At 29.9% G+C, this 18,184-nt stretch overlaps 1 protein-coding gene across 4 annotated transcripts; it reads left to right on the forward strand.

Moving 5' to 3' along the window:
- The first annotated feature begins 7,913 nt into the window (after positions 1–7,913).
- Positions 7,914–17,445, forward strand: LOC106772452 (phosphoribosylaminoimidazole carboxylase, chloroplastic). Of its 4 annotated transcripts, none has more exons than XM_014658857.2 (18): positions 7,914–8,021; positions 8,143–8,288; positions 9,819–10,088; positions 10,254–10,469; positions 10,544–10,655; positions 10,862–10,924; positions 11,015–11,153; positions 11,321–11,376; positions 11,876–11,949; positions 12,114–12,261; positions 12,414–12,587; positions 12,786–12,873; positions 12,964–13,080; positions 13,645–13,742; positions 14,543–14,660; positions 14,741–14,835; positions 16,788–16,894; positions 16,974–17,445. In XM_014658857.2, the coding sequence occupies exons 3-18, from the start codon at positions 9,886–9,888 to the stop codon at positions 17,068–17,070; spliced, it is 1,905 nt and encodes a 634-aa protein (XP_014514343.1). In that variant the 5' UTR covers positions 7,914–8,021; positions 8,143–8,288; positions 9,819–9,885; the 3' UTR covers positions 17,071–17,445. The 4 variants fall into 4 exon arrangements, with proteins under 4 accessions (XP_014514343.1, XP_022640947.1, XP_014514342.1 ...); XM_022785226.1 differs by adding an exon at positions 8,657–8,788 and having other exon boundaries at positions 7,920–8,288; XM_014658856.2 differs by having other exon boundaries at positions 7,920–8,288.
- The last annotated feature ends 739 nt before the right edge of the window (positions 17,446–18,184 follow it).

Below are 18,184 nucleotides of genomic sequence, written 5' to 3' on the forward strand. Positions count from 1 at the left end.
GGTCAAAGGAATTCAACCTCTTCTTTTTTTCTGTTTCTCGGAATTACTGTTTTGCCCCACTCCACCCTAGTATTATACTACTCTCTTTTCACCCTTTTCATACAACTACCATACGTCCAATTTTTTTCCTTTCCAAAAATAGTTCAATCAATTTTATCAAACTTTTCAGTTAGGGTTCTCAATAAGATTTTCTTTGATTTTATTTTATTAACTCAATAATTTTGTTGGTTTAATTCGCTTCAAATTCAAGTCAGCCTATTCAGTTTTTAAGTTTATCTTTTGCATATTAACAAAACCTAATCAATATTTTCGTAATTAAGTTTTTTCAAGATATATTACTATTTAGAATTACGATAAAAATACCAATTATAATTCATAAATTTAATATTTAAGATCGCTATTGATTTTTTGTATTGATATAGATCTTATACAAAATTTAGCCTTTTTTAATTTTATTCTTTTGCCTTAAATCCATGCCAATTTTACGCTTCCAGTTAAATAGGTTTATAGAATCAATGTCAGTTATGATTGTTTTTAATCAATGTTTTAAATGATTTGTAAATATATATTGTTAATGTTATTTTTCATTCAAAATTTTATTAAGATTTATTTCTAGCGTTGACGAGAGAAATTGTATATCTTTTGATATCTAATTGTTTTTTGGTCAATGTTAGTGGAGACAAAGGTTTTATCCAAATAATCTAATACCAATGGTATATGTATCTTTGTTCACGTTTGCAACAATAATATTGGTGAACTTTGGCTGAAAAATGGCATTGACCATTGTTGATTAAAACACATCACCGATTACAACTTTTTAAATTACTAAATTTTAATTAATATTAAAATACTTTTTTTATGATAATTCAAATATTTTATCTAAATTAGAAAATTAAAGCTCGATCAATTTAAATTGTTAGATAAAGTATTTTGCAAAAGTAAAACAATTTAGTTAACACATTTCAAATAGATTATATTCAAACGTAAAATAAGGACTCATTTTATGATACGATAATTATTTTATCTTAGTATAGTCTAATGTTTGATATAATGGCGTGATATATGTGATGAGATAACTGTTCGATCTTGTTTTGACTAAATGTTTAGTATATTTATGTGATTTTTTTTTTTACTTTGATCGAAATTTGATTGAATATGAATATATTGATTTTGATCCAATTTTAGTTGAATTGGTCAAAATTTGACTTAATTTGATTGAGTTCGTCTTAATTCGAATTTGACAAATGTTGAAATAGGTTAGCGTGAATTTAAGATCAGTATAGGCTGAATCAGGTTAATGATTAATATGAATCAACCTGAATTGAAGGTTGATATAATTGGTTAAGGTCAAGGATTAAGACTTATGTGATTTATAAAAACCATTCCAACTTATATCAAAGGTTAACTTTAGTCAATTTAAGTTAAAGTCTGAGATTGGTCAACCTTAATAAAAAATCAAGATGATTCATCTCAAACTGAAAATTGATCTTAGTTATTTTAATTTAAAGTTCACACTTACTGTTTAATTGAAACTCAAAACAAACCTATTATATGAAAACATAAACCAATACAAACAAAAAAATTTAATAATATAATTAACTTTCTTCATATTAAAAACGAACATTTTTAATCGGAATCCTGTTCACATAACTTTATAGACATGTTTTATAAAATTTTTGAACGAATGTTAATATATGAATTTATTAACATATTGATCCATACTAATTACTTTCAATACTTATAAAATTCATCAAATATCACATTTTATTAGTGCATTGTACTTTTTTTTATCTTGTGAAAGAGTAAGAAAACAAATAAGATAACATGCCCATCTCTAGTCTGGGCAAAAATTACTGAACTATAGTTAATTGTACTATATTATATTAAAAATAACTGATTTATTTCATGGTTTAGTTTTTAAAAACTGAACTTATAACAGATTCAGTTAAGTTAAATGTGAGAATTGTATCTGCTCTTACATCTTCTCTAGTTCTAGTTCAACTGTCTTGCCAAAAGATACATAATAATAAATATTAATAAAAGAAACCGTTTACATAAAAAAATTAAGACAAATTTTTTTATCACAAATTTTTATATTTTTTTATTAATAAATATATATTACTTTTTAAATAATATTATTTTAAGTAATAAAAGTAAAATATATTTTTTAAAATTTAATTTTATTAAATGATTAAGTAATAGAAATCATAAAAAAAAAAGACTATATAAAAAAACACTTTAAATATATTATATGTGTATCAATAAATTTAAGAAAATTACTTTTGGACCCACTATTCATGACAACATATTTAACAATGTTCGTTTTATGTCGTCTATAATTGCTCTGTATAACGTAATTGATGTGTCAAAAATTGAAAAAAAAAAGTTTATTATAAAAAAATTATCATTTAAGTAACTTATTGTCTTTTTTTAGAATTAGAAAAATTTTACTCATGAAATTTTGATCAACATGTTACTATTTATGGAATTAAAAAATAAAATAATTTCCATACACATATAATAATAAAAGAAATATAAATAAAATAGAAAATAATAATATCAAATAATTAAAAAATTAATTTGTTATGAATAAAATAAAATAAATATTAAAATAAATTTCAATTAAAAAAAACTTGTATTGTTATATTATTCGGTTTAAAACTAATACAACTTAGTTTAAAATTAGTATAGTTAGTAGTTCAGTTCATTTTATATTGTAGTTCAGTATAATTTAGTATAGTTCAGTTCAATGCAGCTTGATAAAACAAAAAACAGTTCAATTTGTCTGAACTATTCAGTTCAGTTTAGACAAATTAATTTTTAGTTCAATACATATTTTAACAGTATAATACAGTTCAATTCTATTTGTCTATTTCTAACTCTAAACATGACTAATATGATAAAAATATTAATAACGATAATAATAAAAACAACGATATCATTAAGGGTGTGTTCTTTTGTAGTGATGGAAAGGAGATGATTTGAGAGAGATGATTTGAATGGATTTGAGTAGATTTGAGGGTAATAGAAGTGAAAAAGTAATGATCATGTCATATCTAACAATACCTTCATCATTATTGTCATAGTTTTCATAATAACCACTATTGTGATGATAATAATAATAATAATTGTTATGAAGAAGATAACAATAACAATGATCGAGGGTATTAAATATGACTTACAAATTAATTTTTATCACAATTACTGTTTTTTCAGTGATTTTTGTTTTATCATTATTATTACTATAGTCACATTTTTATCATAAGAATCATGATTGACTTTGTTACCGTTATTTTGTCATTGTCATAATAGATCGTAATTTTCATTGTTATTATTATCATTAATATTATATTTTTGTTATCGCCATTACTCTTGTCCGAATTATCATCATGTTGTGCACCAAATATATAATAAGACGAATGTTCGTGACTATCTCTTATCTTAATATTCATATCTTATACAATGTCATATAAATAATGAGAATTATAAATGACAAGAGTTACTGAATATATATATATATAGGGTTTGCTAACTTGCATACGCCTGTTTTTCAGTTGGTACATTTTAGCAATGTGTACTGGGTTTCAGTAGACAAAAATACCCTTATATCATGAATTATAAGTTTTAAGGTTAAGGGTATTTTAATAATTTTCATTCTCAAAATTAAAAAAATAAAAAAAAGAAACCCCTAAACCCTTACCCACCTCTCATATTCCTCTCAACCCTTTCTCTCTTTCATGTCTTTCACTCCAACTTTTTCTATGTCATCCTTACTCTAGCCCCAATTGAAAGAAAATCAGAAACACTTGCCTAATTTTAATAATTTTCATTCTCAAAACTAAAAAAAAGAAACCCCAAACCCTTATTCACCTCCTTCATTCTCTGAATCCTTTCTCCTTCATCTCTCTCACTCAAACATTTTCTCTGTCATCTCTGCACTAGCCCCACCTAAAAAAAGACTCATTATTAAATAAAATGGTTAGAGAAAAAAAAACTTACATAAATAAAAAAATTAAAGCACCTAATTTTTTTCTTTCTATAATTTTAAATAAAATTTTAAGATTTAGAATTTTTATTGTTTGATTTTATGGTTGAGAATTTTATTGTATTTTGATTTGTTTTTTCTTTAGTAAAGGAAAACAAGTTAATGAATTTCTACCCAAAGAAATTAAATGGCCACAGAGCAATGTTACGTAGTAGTCTCAGAATGTAAAGAAGGATGCTAATAAGTTTTGGTGCAAGTTGTGCCCGTCGGTTGTAATATATAGAGTGAAGATAATGAAATTAAAGAGATTTTGAATGAACTTTTTTCGGAAGGTGAATATGTCAATGACTCAACTCTTTACAAGAGTAAATCGTTTAATAATGAGTGTTTTTTAGTTGGAGCTAGTGCAGAGATGACAGAGAAAATGTTTGAGTGGGAGAGATGAAGGAGAAAGGGTTGAGAGGAATGAAGGAGGTGAGTAAGGGTTTGGTCTTTTTTTTTAGTTTTGAGAATGAAATTTATTAAATTAAGACAAGTGTTTCTAATTTTTTTCAATTGGGGCTAGGGATGACAGAAAAGGTTGAAGTGAAAGAGATGAAAGAGAAAATGTTGAGAGGAATGAGAGAGGTGGATAAGGTTTGGGGTTTCTTTTTTTATTTTTTTTATTTTGAGAATGAAAATTATTAAAATACCCTTAACCTTAAAACTTAAATTTCATTATATATAAGGGTATTTTTGTCTACTGAAACTCGGTACACATTTCTAAAATGTACCAACTGAAAAACATGCATACGCAAGTTAGCAAACCCCATATATATGTATATATATATATATATGATTTTAGTTAAATTAATTTTGTATAGTTTAAAGTTTCAGATTAAATTTTAATATAATTATAATATATTTGATTAAAGATAACTATTATTATTATTGTTATTTACACTATTATTATATAATTGGAATAAGAAATATAAACTCGTGATTCATGATGATCTTATACAAATAAGCAGTAATCTCCAAAAAAAATATTTATTTGATAATTATTTATAATCACTGTATTTATAAAGAGTCATTCTAATATATTGACTGAGTAGCAAAGAATCTCATTCATACTCAAGTCACTATTCAAATTCTCAATTGTTTACAAATTTATGTTCGAATTTTTTATCATTTGTTCCTAAATTCATGTGATTAATAAATAAATCTCATGTGATTAAATGAATGGTTAATTATGAAGAGTTCACTCTTATATTATTTGCTTGGGCATAAAATAATTACTATAAAAAAATAATTCTTTGAACAATTTGCCATGTTAATGATAGAAAATATCAATATATATATATATATATATATATATATATAATTTAATATTACAATTTTTTTATTGATTTGTTAGTAAATAATAACAAATTTTATTACAAAATTTATTGCAATTTTTAGTTGAGTGTTGTTAATAAATAACAAATATTATTATTTAAAAATAAAATATATAATTATATCATAACCTTTAATAACCACAAAAATAAAAAAATATTGTTAAGATGTTTATTTTAATTTGAAAATTAACTATCTTTTAAAATGTTGTTATACGTCTTCCATATATATTCATAAGAGGCCAAACATGTTGAATAAGATTCAAATATAAGATCATATAATATCTTTTAAATTAACTAGTATTATTATTTTATATATCTGTTATTATATAATTGAAGTAAATATTATTGTCCATGTTGACTTTATTAATATAAATAATAATCTCTAAAATATACTTACTTAATAATTATTTATACCGATCTTGAACTTTCTCAATGCATTGGGTATCAAAAAGTCATTGTGACATCCCTTGTAAAAAATAAGAAATCTAATATTAAGTAACAAGGAATATTATTCAAATTATTAAGATTACTCAAGCTACCACTAAAATTTGTCATCTAACAATAAATTCACTCAAAATTTCTATCATCTATTACAAATCTACATTCAAAATTAATCTCATGTGATTAAATAAATAATTAATTTTGAATGATACGCTCTTATATTATGTGCTTACACATAAAATAATTAATATAAAAAAGTTTTTTGAGGAATTTACCATGTTAATTGACAGAAAAATCAAAATATTGTTATATATATATATATATATTATATTTATATATAATATATTACATTTTTTATTGATTTGTTATTAAAAGGAAATAATAACAATAAATTTTATGACAAATTTGATTGTAACTTCTAGCTGAGTTGTTAATAAATAAGAAATATTGTTATTTAAAAATAAAATACATAAAGATCTTATATCATAACAAAAGACAATAAATATTTTTGGACTTATTCAATATTTACAATATTGAAAGCTAAAAAATAAGATTCAAATAATATCATCTTAGAATAAAAGAAAACTAATATTTGATAAATATATGACATTATATATATTATATATATATATATATATATATATATATGTATATATATATATATAAAGAAGATTTTTCTTTTTGTATTTATTTTTATTTTTGAATTTTATCTTTTAAATATATTTTTTTAAAATTAAAAAAATTATTTTATCAATTTTATTCTTTAAGTAACCATATCATACAAAAGTAAAGAGACATCTCACTAGTACGATATAATATATGATAATCCATTTACAATATAACAACTGATTAATGATAATTATTCACAAGCCTAAAAAATGATAAATATTTATAATATCTTTATGATATCACAAAATAGGATGTTAATCTCATAATTACTTTTATATAATCTACTTACTCATTAAACCCTTATTATTTTGAATGTTGGAGAAATTTTCAGAGACCAAATGCAGTAACAATAGTGGTGAAAGTAATACTAGAGTTGTCAAAACGGGTAATCCGGCTTGACTCGACCCGATCCACCATGGGTTGATCACTTAGTGAGCCAACCCAACTCGGTTCATTTATTAGCGAGTCAAAAAAATTTGAACCCGGCTCGACCCACCACGGGTTGGTGGGTAAACGGGTTGGCTCACTAGCCCATTTAATTACAATTTTTTTTAAATAAAAAAAATTACAAATTTTCTTTATTCAAATTTAAACAAATTTTACTCCCAAAAAAAGATGTTAAACTGAAGAAAATTCAAAATAATAATAAAAAATACAATATAATTCAAATGTCATCCAAAAACAAATAAAAAAAACATACAAATAAGTTTTTTACATGTCATAAGTTTCATAAATAAAATAATGAATTCAAAAAATAAAATTAGGTAGGTGATTGGCGGGCCAACCTGGCCTACCACGAGTTCAACCTGCATGAATCAGGTTTAAATGAACCGGGTTAAAATTTGATCTGCATAAAAAATTATAATTTTTTCAAATCCAATCCGACTCAAACCCATATGAACCATATTAGCTCTCGGGTTGTGATCATTTTGAATGAATACACATTTATCTTTTTCCTATACAAAATTTCTCCAGAAGGTTCATGATTAAGTTCGTATTTATTATTCTTTTATTTTATATAGTTTAAATAGAAAATAAATAATTTATTCATGATTGTGAACTGAAAACTGATTGACCCCTAAGCTTCTTCAGTAGACAGAATCAATTGCCAACACTGAACTCAAAACCTAAGAGAACCAGATTAAGGACAAGAAACATAAAACATTATAGGTGACAAATCGAGAAAGAAAAGGGAAGAAGAATATAAATATGGCTAAACAACCTTGAATTTTAATAATATAATTTATATATTCAAAATATTTACCCTCTTTAATCCACAATCTTAAACACTAGTTTTCTTAAATTTACAATCAGAAAATAAGATTAAAATAAAATACTAAAAGAAGACGTGAATGTCAATGCTTTCCGAATATTTTTAACAAAACAGGGAAGTTAAATAATTAAATAACAAGATTTAATGTTTTAAAAATAGGATGAAACAAATGAACACAGCTAAGAGCTATCACTGCAGGATGTTGTTTAGCGAAAGCTGGGCGGGAAGGGACGGAATCCTTCGTTTCGCTAAGCTCAACTTCAGCCACACACCAACTGTTATTCTTATTCTTATTCTAAAAGTTCAAAACTTTTCGTTTCTTGGATTTGGGAATTTCTTTTTTACAAGCTGAGTCACTGCTATTGTTCTTTGTGTTTTTATAAAATGAAAATTTCCAGATTGTGGCAATAAATTAAACTCCCATTGTATTGCAACACGCCGCCTCGTGATTAGGTTCTTGATCACCAAAACGGTGTCGTCTCGACCAAAACCACCCCTCCCACGCTATCCGCGTGACCCTAATCGCCGACCGGTGCCCCTGCAGGTAGGTCTACTTGAATTTCTCTGTATCGCCGGAGATTCTCTCCGGCTTCACCTTTTCGTCTAAAGCATTTTAATTTTTTATTTATTTTAAAAGCAGTTATCAAAATGTCCTTATTTTTCTCTCTAAGGAACCCCTTTTTCCTAAGCCAAAATGGGTTTTGGTTTGTGTTTATTTATATGCATATGAAAAAGTCACCTTTGGTCAAGATACAAGGACTAGGAAGGTGTTTGAGGTAAAGACTAAGGTTTGAATAAAAGCTTGTTTGATTAATAAAACCACTATTCTTCCTTGCTTTTCTGTCCGTCGTCATGTGAGTGGATGACCTCCAGTGTTCTTGTGTTCTCTCTTTACTGCTTTTTTCTTCACAGGAGCAGCTCTATTATAGAAAGTTTCAATTTGAATTTGGCCCTGTGAAGTAAAGGAGGTTGGGCTGGGGTGGTTTGCTTCAGTTTGAGATAATTTCAATATCAGGGGCATTCTGGGACTGACAGATTACAGTGGTACCATTGTTATTTTAGATTTAGGCAGTTTATCTAGTAATAAGTTATTGAAAAATCTACGCTGGAGAGTGAGAAACTGGTTTTTACTTTTGATTTGCCTCATATAAGTCAGTTCAATAGAGTGTACTATGGAGTATAAAATGTATTAATATTCGCAACGTTTGAGATTGTAACTATCTTCAGAGTTTGTTGCCTCTGCGTCTGATTTTATCACAATTCTCAAAATTTGGAACTTCGCTTTTCTCCTGGAGTACACTTTCTCATCTTTAAAAGAACTAAATGCCAAATCACTATTGGTACCTGTTTAGTTTTTGTTCTTGGTGTACTGACAAAACGAAGTGTCATTTCCTATATTTTTATTGTATATAAACTATAAGGAACCTATCACAACATGAAATTGGATGATCAAGTTGGTAGTCCCTACCTAAGCTCATCGGTAAATGGCATGGTTTTACTTGAAGAGTGCAATGTCTTAGTATTTATGGGGCTTATATGATTCCTGCAACAAGCAGCTTGAATTCATTGCTCTAATATGTAGTCATATAAGATGGAAGTTTCCATTGTCTTAGATTCCTTCTTTTTGGGGTACAGATTTGAAGCTGTTGCTATTTTTTTTTAAATTATAGTGTTGCTGTTTATTTGTTAACAAAGTTTAGAAGCCTTCCACTCTTGTTTGCAGATACAACTAATGCAGTTCTTGAGTTAACAATAGCTAGTAACGTCCTTTACTCCAATCAGTTATACTGTCCCCCTCTCCCCACCTCTTCTGTGTTTATATTCCTAGAGCCATTGCTTAGCACCAGCCTTCTTATTTACGTCATAGAAGCAGACGCCGTTAGTAAATCTTAAATGTACTTTAGTCTCAAACAGGAAATTTATAATTATATGCGTTTACTTTTGTATAAGCTCTTTGTGATAGAAAATAGTGTTTTGTCTTCTATACCTACTATCATTGTAGACAATAGCAAATGTATCCTGTTATATTGTTATAAAGAGAATTTATTTGATTATTACAATGTTATTTTGGAAGGAACCCCTTTTCAGCTTTGTCTCAAAGAAACAAGGGAAGTTTTTGTGGCAAAAACCAAGGTTTGAATATGCTTCATAGTGCACGCATAGTGTTGTCAGGCCACTCCACCATCTCAGCTTTTGCCTTCAGACCCTCTAGTCCCTCCATTAAGACAACCTCGTCACTTGGTTTCCACATGGAGCAATCTCCTTCTTTAAAGCTAAAACAGTGTCACCAGCCGCATCTCACCTGTCAAGCAACATCATGGGATGATAATGATGTTTCTCTAAGGTTAAATTTTGCATTTTAAATAAATAGGGGTTGTTTTCTGATTGTATGGGCTTTGATCTGTTTTTCAGCTTTCTTTGACTTTGGCAGATAAATGTAAAATTCTTTAGAAGTTTCTGAAAATGAAAATGACATGAAAAGCTCAAAATTTGGTATTGATGTTTGTAGGAATGATAAACCACCTGTTCATGGACTATCTGAAGTGGTTGTTGGGGTTCTGGGAGGTGGGCAACTTGGTCGTATGATGTGTCAAGCTGCTTCCCAGATGGCCATTAAAGTCATGGTTTTGGATCCGCAAGAAAATTGCCCTGCTAGTTCTCTCTCTTATCATCATATGGTCGGAAGCTTTGATGAAAGCACTAAAGTGGAGGAATTTGCCAAGAGGTTCAATTTTTTGTGCAATTGATATCTTGTATTTGTCATTTTCTATGTCACTTATTCGAAAATATGATGTTCAGATGTGGAGTATTGACCGTTGAAATTGAACATGTTGATGTTGATACATTGGAAAAACTTGAGAAACAGGGAGTTGACTGCCAGCCCAAAGCCTCTACAGTCAGAATTATTCAGGTGATTATTTTTCTTTTTCTGGATTTCATGTGTAGTACTAATTGAAAAAAATGAACAAGTGGTTATTTCCATTGTATGCAGAAAGCCTGGTCATTGTAGTAGGATAATTTTTTCTTTTTCACAAACTTGGTAATTTCAATAATTTTAAAGGTAAGAGTAATGTTATCTGAATGGTTTCCTTGACAAGATTATTCAACATGTTATAGGATAAGTATCAGCAAAAGGTTCACTTCTCCCAGCATGGGATTCCACTTCCTGAATTTATGAAGGTCTGTACCATTTATCTGAGTTAAAATAGTATTTGAAAATTCATATTTAGGATATTAATTGAAGATAAATTAATAATATCTTTTGAACAGATAGATGATCTTGAAGGTGCTAAGAAAGTTGGGGAACTCTTTGGATATCCACTTATGATTAAGAGTAGGAGGCTAGCTTATGATGGGCGAGGAAATTTTGTTGCTAAAAGTGAAGAGGAGCTTTCTTCTGCTGTGGATGGTAAGTAGGTCTTTGACAACTGTGTTTTGTCTTTTATTTTCTTGGGAAAGGAAAAACATGAAAAAACTCATTTGCCCGTCATTAGCCAAAAGAAGAAGAACATCTTTGAATTTATACCTTTTACTTTCTTCTTTAACTTGCCTGCCCCCACACCCCCAACTTTGCAGCTCTAGGAGGATTTGATCGCGGGTTATATGCTGAAAAATGGGCACCTTTTGTCAAGGTCAGTCTCCTTTTTTTTATGCTGATCATAGTGATTATTCAATCTATGATTCAATAATTGTATGGTGAAAGGTGATATTACCTGTGCTAAACCAGGAACATCTGAGAGTCATATATATATATATATATATATATTGGTCAATTTGTTAAGTTCTCATCTGAAAGGTTGTTTCAATTGTTCCTTATGGTTGTCAATCAAACAATAACTCTATTTTTCCCCTAATAATAATAGTTTGCCTTGCATGGATGTGAATTATTTCGTGATGTAACTCATTCCAAGGCCATACAATGCTCACTTCACTTACAAGATTCCTTTTCTCTTATATATCCTTCCTTTGAAAGAATTAAGTTATTGTACTTTATGGTGCTTTCATGCAATTTACTTGTCATGCCTTTCAACCCACAAAATAGTTTTTTATTTCTTAAAATTTTGCTATATTGTCATGTTATTTATGAGTTTGTTGACCTTCTTACACATTTTTCTCCTAAAATAATGGCAGGAACTAGCAGTTATTGTGGCAAGAGGAAGAGACAATTCAATCTCATGTTATCCTGTTGTTGAAACTATTCACAGGTAACTTGCAGTACATATTCATTTTTTGTTATGAAAGATTTTAAATCAAGATCTCCCACAGATTAAATTAAAAGCCTAGGTTGCTGTAATCTCAATAACTTGATTTTCAATGTACTGTTTCAGCTTCCTTATATATCTAATAAAATATTTATGTTTGGTTCTAGGGACAATATATGTCACATAGTTAAGTCTCCGGCTAATGTAAAATGGAAGACGAGGGAGCTTGCCACTGAAGTTGCTTTCAATGCTGTTAAGTCCCTGGAAGGTGCCGGTGTGTTTGCAGTTGAATTGTTCTTGACTAAGGATGGAGAGGTTGTTAGTTTTTTCATCAACTTTGGACATGCCTCAATGTTTTTTCTTCATTTCTATGTTGACTTCTTTTTACTACTAATTTTCTTCTGCTACAAAGACTTATATTTGTTTGTCAATCCGATGTTAGTGATCATGTCCATGTTTTTTCACAGATTTTATTAAATGAAGTAGCTCCTAGACCTCACAATAGTGGGCATCACACAATAGAATCTTGCCATACCTCGCAATTTGAGCAACATTTGCGGGCTGTTGTTGGTCTTCCTCTTGGTGATCCATCAATGAAAACTCCAGCTGCTATCATGTACAACATATTAGGTGAAGAAGAGGTACTTTTAGCATGGAGTATCTCTCCATTTTACATTCTTTCATATATATTAAATAAGGTCTTTTTTTTCTCCTATCTCGGTTGAAGTGATGCTATTATATTTGTCTGGGTTTAAATATAATAATAATAATTATTATTATTATATTGTTCCATTCAGTTACCGTGACACTTGACCATTAAGTTTAATAAATAATTTTAGGGGGAACATGGTTTTCAATTAGCACATCAATTGATGAAAAGGGCAATGACCATCCCTGGTGCTTCTGTCCATTGGTATGATAAACCAGGTAAACTTCTTGTTAAGAAGTAATTTTAAGTTTGACCACTTCCCTCTTGCTGTTCCATCACTAAATAACACCATAATGACAATTTTTCAGAAATGAGAAAGCAACGGAAGATGGGCCATATAACTATTGTTGGGTCCTCCCTTAACAATATTGAAAGCAATCTTGCAATACTGCTGGAAGGGAAAAGATTACATGATAAGACTGCTGGTTAGTGACAAATACTTTCCTTATTCCACTTTATTTTTGTTGCTATTGATCTTATGTTGCTAGACCTATGATGATGGTTTTCATAGTCAATGTATCAGAGTTGAGTGAGAAAACAGAGAAGAAAACAGATATAACAAGCTGTTTTGATTTAACATTTTTGGTGATTTAGTATCCTGACATTTTTCTTGTTGGATTTTCTTTCCTATTGGGAGAACTCTATTATTATGTGTCTTATTACCTTATAATAATATGTATGCCATCTTGTTATGACTGTGGCAAGACAAATTATTTGTTTCTTCCTCATATTTTACTCAGAACATTGTTTGTATTTAATGAATGTGGAGAATAAAATAAGATTTTTGAAATGACAAATTGTATCTGTATGCATGTATTGCTTTCAGTCATCCCTCCTGTGTTTTTCTATCTACTCTCTGACAAATATTAGAAAACTACCACAAACCATTCTCTTATAATTAAGGAAATTGAAGAGGAGCACTGTATTTGAAAGGTTGAAGTTAGAATTTTGTTCTTATATTATTGCTTTGTTTTGTTTGATAATTGTAGTTGCTCCACGTGTGGGGATCATAATGGGTTCTGATTCAGATCTACCTGTTATGAAAAGTGCTGCTGAAATCTTGGAGATGTTTGGTGTGCCTCATGAGGTATAATTGTTCTAATTTCCCTGAGGGGTTGTTGTTTTCTTTTGAGAAATATAAAATACCTTCAGATATATCTTAGAATATTTAAAGTATCGTATATGATGTCTAAGATTTATTCTTCTTTTATATTTTTTATTTATTTCCTTATTTAATTGGGATATTAGAGATATCTGATTAGAATAAGATTTTTTATGATCAATAGGCATATCATGTCATGTGTATAGGAATAAATATCCTAATATGATTTATAAAACCAACTCTGTTGTGTAGTACATACACAGTTTTTTCAGTATTCCTTCCATCTATTTTTTTTTTCTTTCAACATGATATTAGAGTGGTACCATTTTATGTGACATGTATTACCACTATTTTACTAGAGTTCCCTAAAACAAAGAGTGGAACTCTAATCATTGCATCTTCTGTTGTCTCTTATTTTCAGCACGGTTGTCATTTTTCATTGCTTTTGATTTGGTTTGCCATTTTTAATTGTAATTGCTGTTCACCGCCGACTTATCCGTTTATACACTCTATGTTAACCACCTTCCCAGTGGATGCATTGACCTCTACTTTTCTAGGGGCAATAACCTGACTTTTCCTATATGCATTGGGAAAAAATCGTTGCCATTGCATAGGAAATGTTGGAGCCATTGTGCTCCGGAAATGCTGAGACCAATCCATCTGGTAAAAGGATAGGGTTAGTCCATCTGGGAAAAAATGGGGCCATATCTGAAGCTATTTTATATTTCTAACGGTTGTGTATGAAATTTTTATTCTTAAATATAAATATGAGTGTCAAATTTCAGGTAAGAATAGTTTCAGCACACAGGACTCCAGAATTGATGTTTTCTTATGCCTCATCTGCTCATGAACGAGGCATACAAGTCATTATTGCTGGTGCTGGTGGTGCAGCTCACTTGCCCGGTAAACCATTTGAATTTTGCTTTGTATAATTGTCTTAAAGATGAGTTGTCTATTGACATTAAGTAAGCTTCAAATCTCAGGTATGGTTGCTGCCCTCACTCCCTTGCCTGTTGTTGGCGTTCCTGTGCGTGCTTCTACCTTGGACGGACTCGATTCACTCTTGTCAATTGTCCAGGTATTTTTTTCATTGTATATATTATATATATTATATCACAAGCGAAAGATATTGACTGAAATCTTTTCTAAGTGAAGTCTTTTTCTTGTTATTTTGGTTTTATTGCTAAGGATTCTTGTATTTTATGAATTTTAAAATTAAGTATTGTTTGTGAATAAGGGATTTGTTACTGTTAAATATGATGAAAAACTATATATGGGATTAATTTCCCTTGTATTAAATACACACATAGGGTTCTCTATTTATAATAGAAGAAATATAGGCTAAGCCCAAAATACAAATAAGAAATAATAACAAACTAACTAAAGATAAAAGATAAATATAAAATAAAGATAATATATCTAACACTCTTCCTCAAGCTCGTACATACATATGTACGAAGCTTGTTACTAATATAATCCATTAAGGCTTAGTGAAAATATTTGTTTCTGTACACTCGAGTGACACCAAATTGCTAATGATTTGCAAGACGACATGGAAGACGAAATACCAACCCAAAAGACTCCCCCTGAGCAACAAATTTGGGAGGTTGTTCCATGTAAATCTCTTCTTGCAAATCGCCCTTGTGGAATGCCACCAGTGGATAAAGAGGTAATTGTTGGAGAGCCACCACGACTATAAATAAACTAACAAAACCATCCTTTCCATTGGAAAAAAAAAACACATATGGACGGGTCAAACGCAATGGTGATAAAAGAGAGGACAAAAGAGATAGTAGAGGAAGAAGCCATGGATGAACAGAAGAGAGAAACTATAAAAAATTCTTTAATCAAGAAACCTGAAAAAGGAAAAGAAAGAGCAAAAAAAAGGAAAAAGAGCTCGATGCTCTAAATAACTACCAAACATGTCACAATGCACGACGAAAAAGGGAGCAAATCCATAACTTTAAAAGAAACTCCGGTGAAGGTGTCGTTAATGGCATGGTAGTCACCTAGCCGAGACGATCAAAACTGTGTGATCGTCGAAACTTAAACTCTGGTAATGGCAGCAATAGACAACAGCGGTAGACGACGGTGCCGCCGGCAGCGGTAGATGGCCCCGCCACCGGCAGTGACGGATGTAGTAGTAGAGGCACCAAAAACTTTTACTTTAGAGGAACCTTAGGCTCTGATACCATGTTAAATATGATGAAAAACTATATATGAGATTAAGTTCCCTTGTATTTAATACACACATAAAGTTCTCTATTTATATTAGAAGAAATATGAGCTAAGTCCAAAATACAAATAAGAAATAATAACAAATTAACTATAGATAAAAGATAAATATAAAATAAAGATAATATATCTAACAGTTACGATACTAATTGAAGGCAAGATTTTCAATCGCTAGAGCCCAACCTTTCTTTCACCAATAAAAAATTTCCTTTGCAACTCCTTCCTGTATTTATTTACTTATTTTTTGGGGTGTGGGGGGTTGGGATTGTTGAATGTGTTCTTTACACACTCACATTTCTTATCACATTCTCCTATCAATTTTTTGGTTCAGCATTGGAGCTGGACTTGGCTCGCTTTTAGGCATTTACGAAGTTCACCCTTGTTTTGCCTTGCCTTATCCCTGCGAGTAACACCAGATATGAACCAAACAAGTGGAATCATTTTTCACTACAGTATTACGTTAGTTTTATCCTCTCTTCTAGGTAGTCAGTTCCGTACCAGTGACCACCAATAAGTGTAGGATTTGAGAAATTGCACCAGCTGTGACTTTTTGCAATTATTAAAGCTAATTTGTAACATGTAGATAATGTTTGGCTTTTTTTAGTACCTTTTTCTCAAAAGGAGGACTTGAGCTAAATACAATCTTTAAGAATTTCCTAAAACTAAACGCGTTTTTTTTTAAAAAGAATTTGCAAAAGCTCAAAAGTGCAGCTTCTATAGAAGTTACAAAGTCAAAAAGATTGGATCAAACACCGCCATAGTCTTTTCTTGCTGACACATTTGTTTGCTATGCAGATGCCGAGAGGTGTTCCAGTTGCCACTGTTGCAGTTAATAATGCAACTAATGCTGGATTGCTGGCAGTGAGGATGTTGGGTGTTGCCAACGATTATCTTCTGTCAAGGTTTCCCCTTCTGCCTCTGCCTTTCTGTAAATCTGATGTTAAATCTGTTCATGGAAGTAAAATTCATAATATTGTGCAGGATGAGTCAATATCAAGAGGACCAAAAAGAAGCCGTCTTGAACAAAGGAGATAAATTAGAAAAACATGGCTGGGAGTCCTACTTAAAAAATAGTTAGTTTTCCCCATAAATTTAGCCTCATTTTTGGTCAACTACAAAATTTTGGTAGAAAAAGATGTCACATGGAGGGTGTGGTATATCAATAAGTAGGTTGAGAAACGTTGGAGCTATGTTTTATTACCTAAATCTACATACAGGAAGAAAGAAGGAAAAGTATCAGTATGGAAAAGTATCAGTATGTAATATGGCTGAAAAGTCTTTGTATTCACATTGATATTTACTGTTATTAAAATAAGTCCCTGCCTCTGCCTTGAAATAGATTTGAACAGCTGGAAAGCAAATGACGAGGTAAAATGTACAACTTGTGTTTTATTTGGTTTGTGATGCACAATGTGCCACCACACTCGTATAAATGAGAACAGATTTCGTTATATGATTCACATGTCTTTTTTTTTTTTAATGTAACAGTTCCTAAACATGTTTAAAGGTCTCTGTTTTTGTTGGTAGGTTTGTCTAGCTTTGGTAGTGTTTCACTACGTGTCCACCGACACTGAACAAGGTTTTGCAAAAGAAATTGACAGATACTTCGAAAAACGAGTGAATTGACTTCTTTTTTTGCTGCTAATTGTAACATGGCACGTAAGCATGCTCGGTGGGATCATTCGACCGTGAAGTTTGAGTGATATATGTTTGAATTTCTTGTTTCAGATAAGGTACCCAAAAGTGAATCACCGTAAGCTTTGTTAGTTCCACGATTAAAATTACCACTCGTGTATATTGACAGAGCAGTACAACTATCGTATTTCATCACTAAATTAATTTTTCATGTCATATAAAAGATTATTTAACAGTGATCGAGCATATCTAATATATTGAAAACTTCGAATATTCTTAAGCAAATATTACTATGATTATGTCACTTTAATTAGGAGGCTAGGGGCGGCATGAGCATAAAACAATGATGATTAGTCCTTAACCAAAGATGGATTAACATTCACTCAGACATCATTATTTTGTCACCAGTTAATTTAAAAGAAAACAAAATTTTAAGAATTAAAATAATATAACCAATTTGTAAATGCAGTATTAATATAGGCTTAAATTGTTAATTGGTCTCCTTGTTAAGAGGAAATTTTCAGTTTAGTACCTGCTTTTAAAAGTGTATACATTGA

The sequence above is a fragment of the Vigna radiata genome, chromosome 8 (genome assembly GCF_000741045.1).
Source record: "Vigna radiata var. radiata cultivar VC1973A chromosome 8, Vradiata_ver6, whole genome shotgun sequence".
Classification (NCBI taxonomy): domain Eukaryota; kingdom Viridiplantae; phylum Streptophyta; class Magnoliopsida; order Fabales; family Fabaceae; genus Vigna; species Vigna radiata.

What these genes read in the sequence shown, in the direction of transcription:
- LOC106772452 (XM_014658857.2), top strand. Translation starts at nt 9,886, where the DNA reads ATGCTTCATAGTGCACGCATAGTGTTGTCAGGCCACTCCACCATCTCA. An exon ending in TCTTGACTAAGGATGGAGAG is followed by an intron (nt 12,262 to 12,413) that starts GTTGTTAGTTTT and finishes GTTTTTTCACAG; the next exon opens with ATTTTATTAAATGAAGTAGC. An exon ending in TGTTTGGTGTGCCTCATGAG is followed by an intron (nt 13,743 to 14,542) that starts GTATAATTGTTC and finishes GTCAAATTTCAG; the next exon opens with GTAAGAATAGTTTCAGCACA.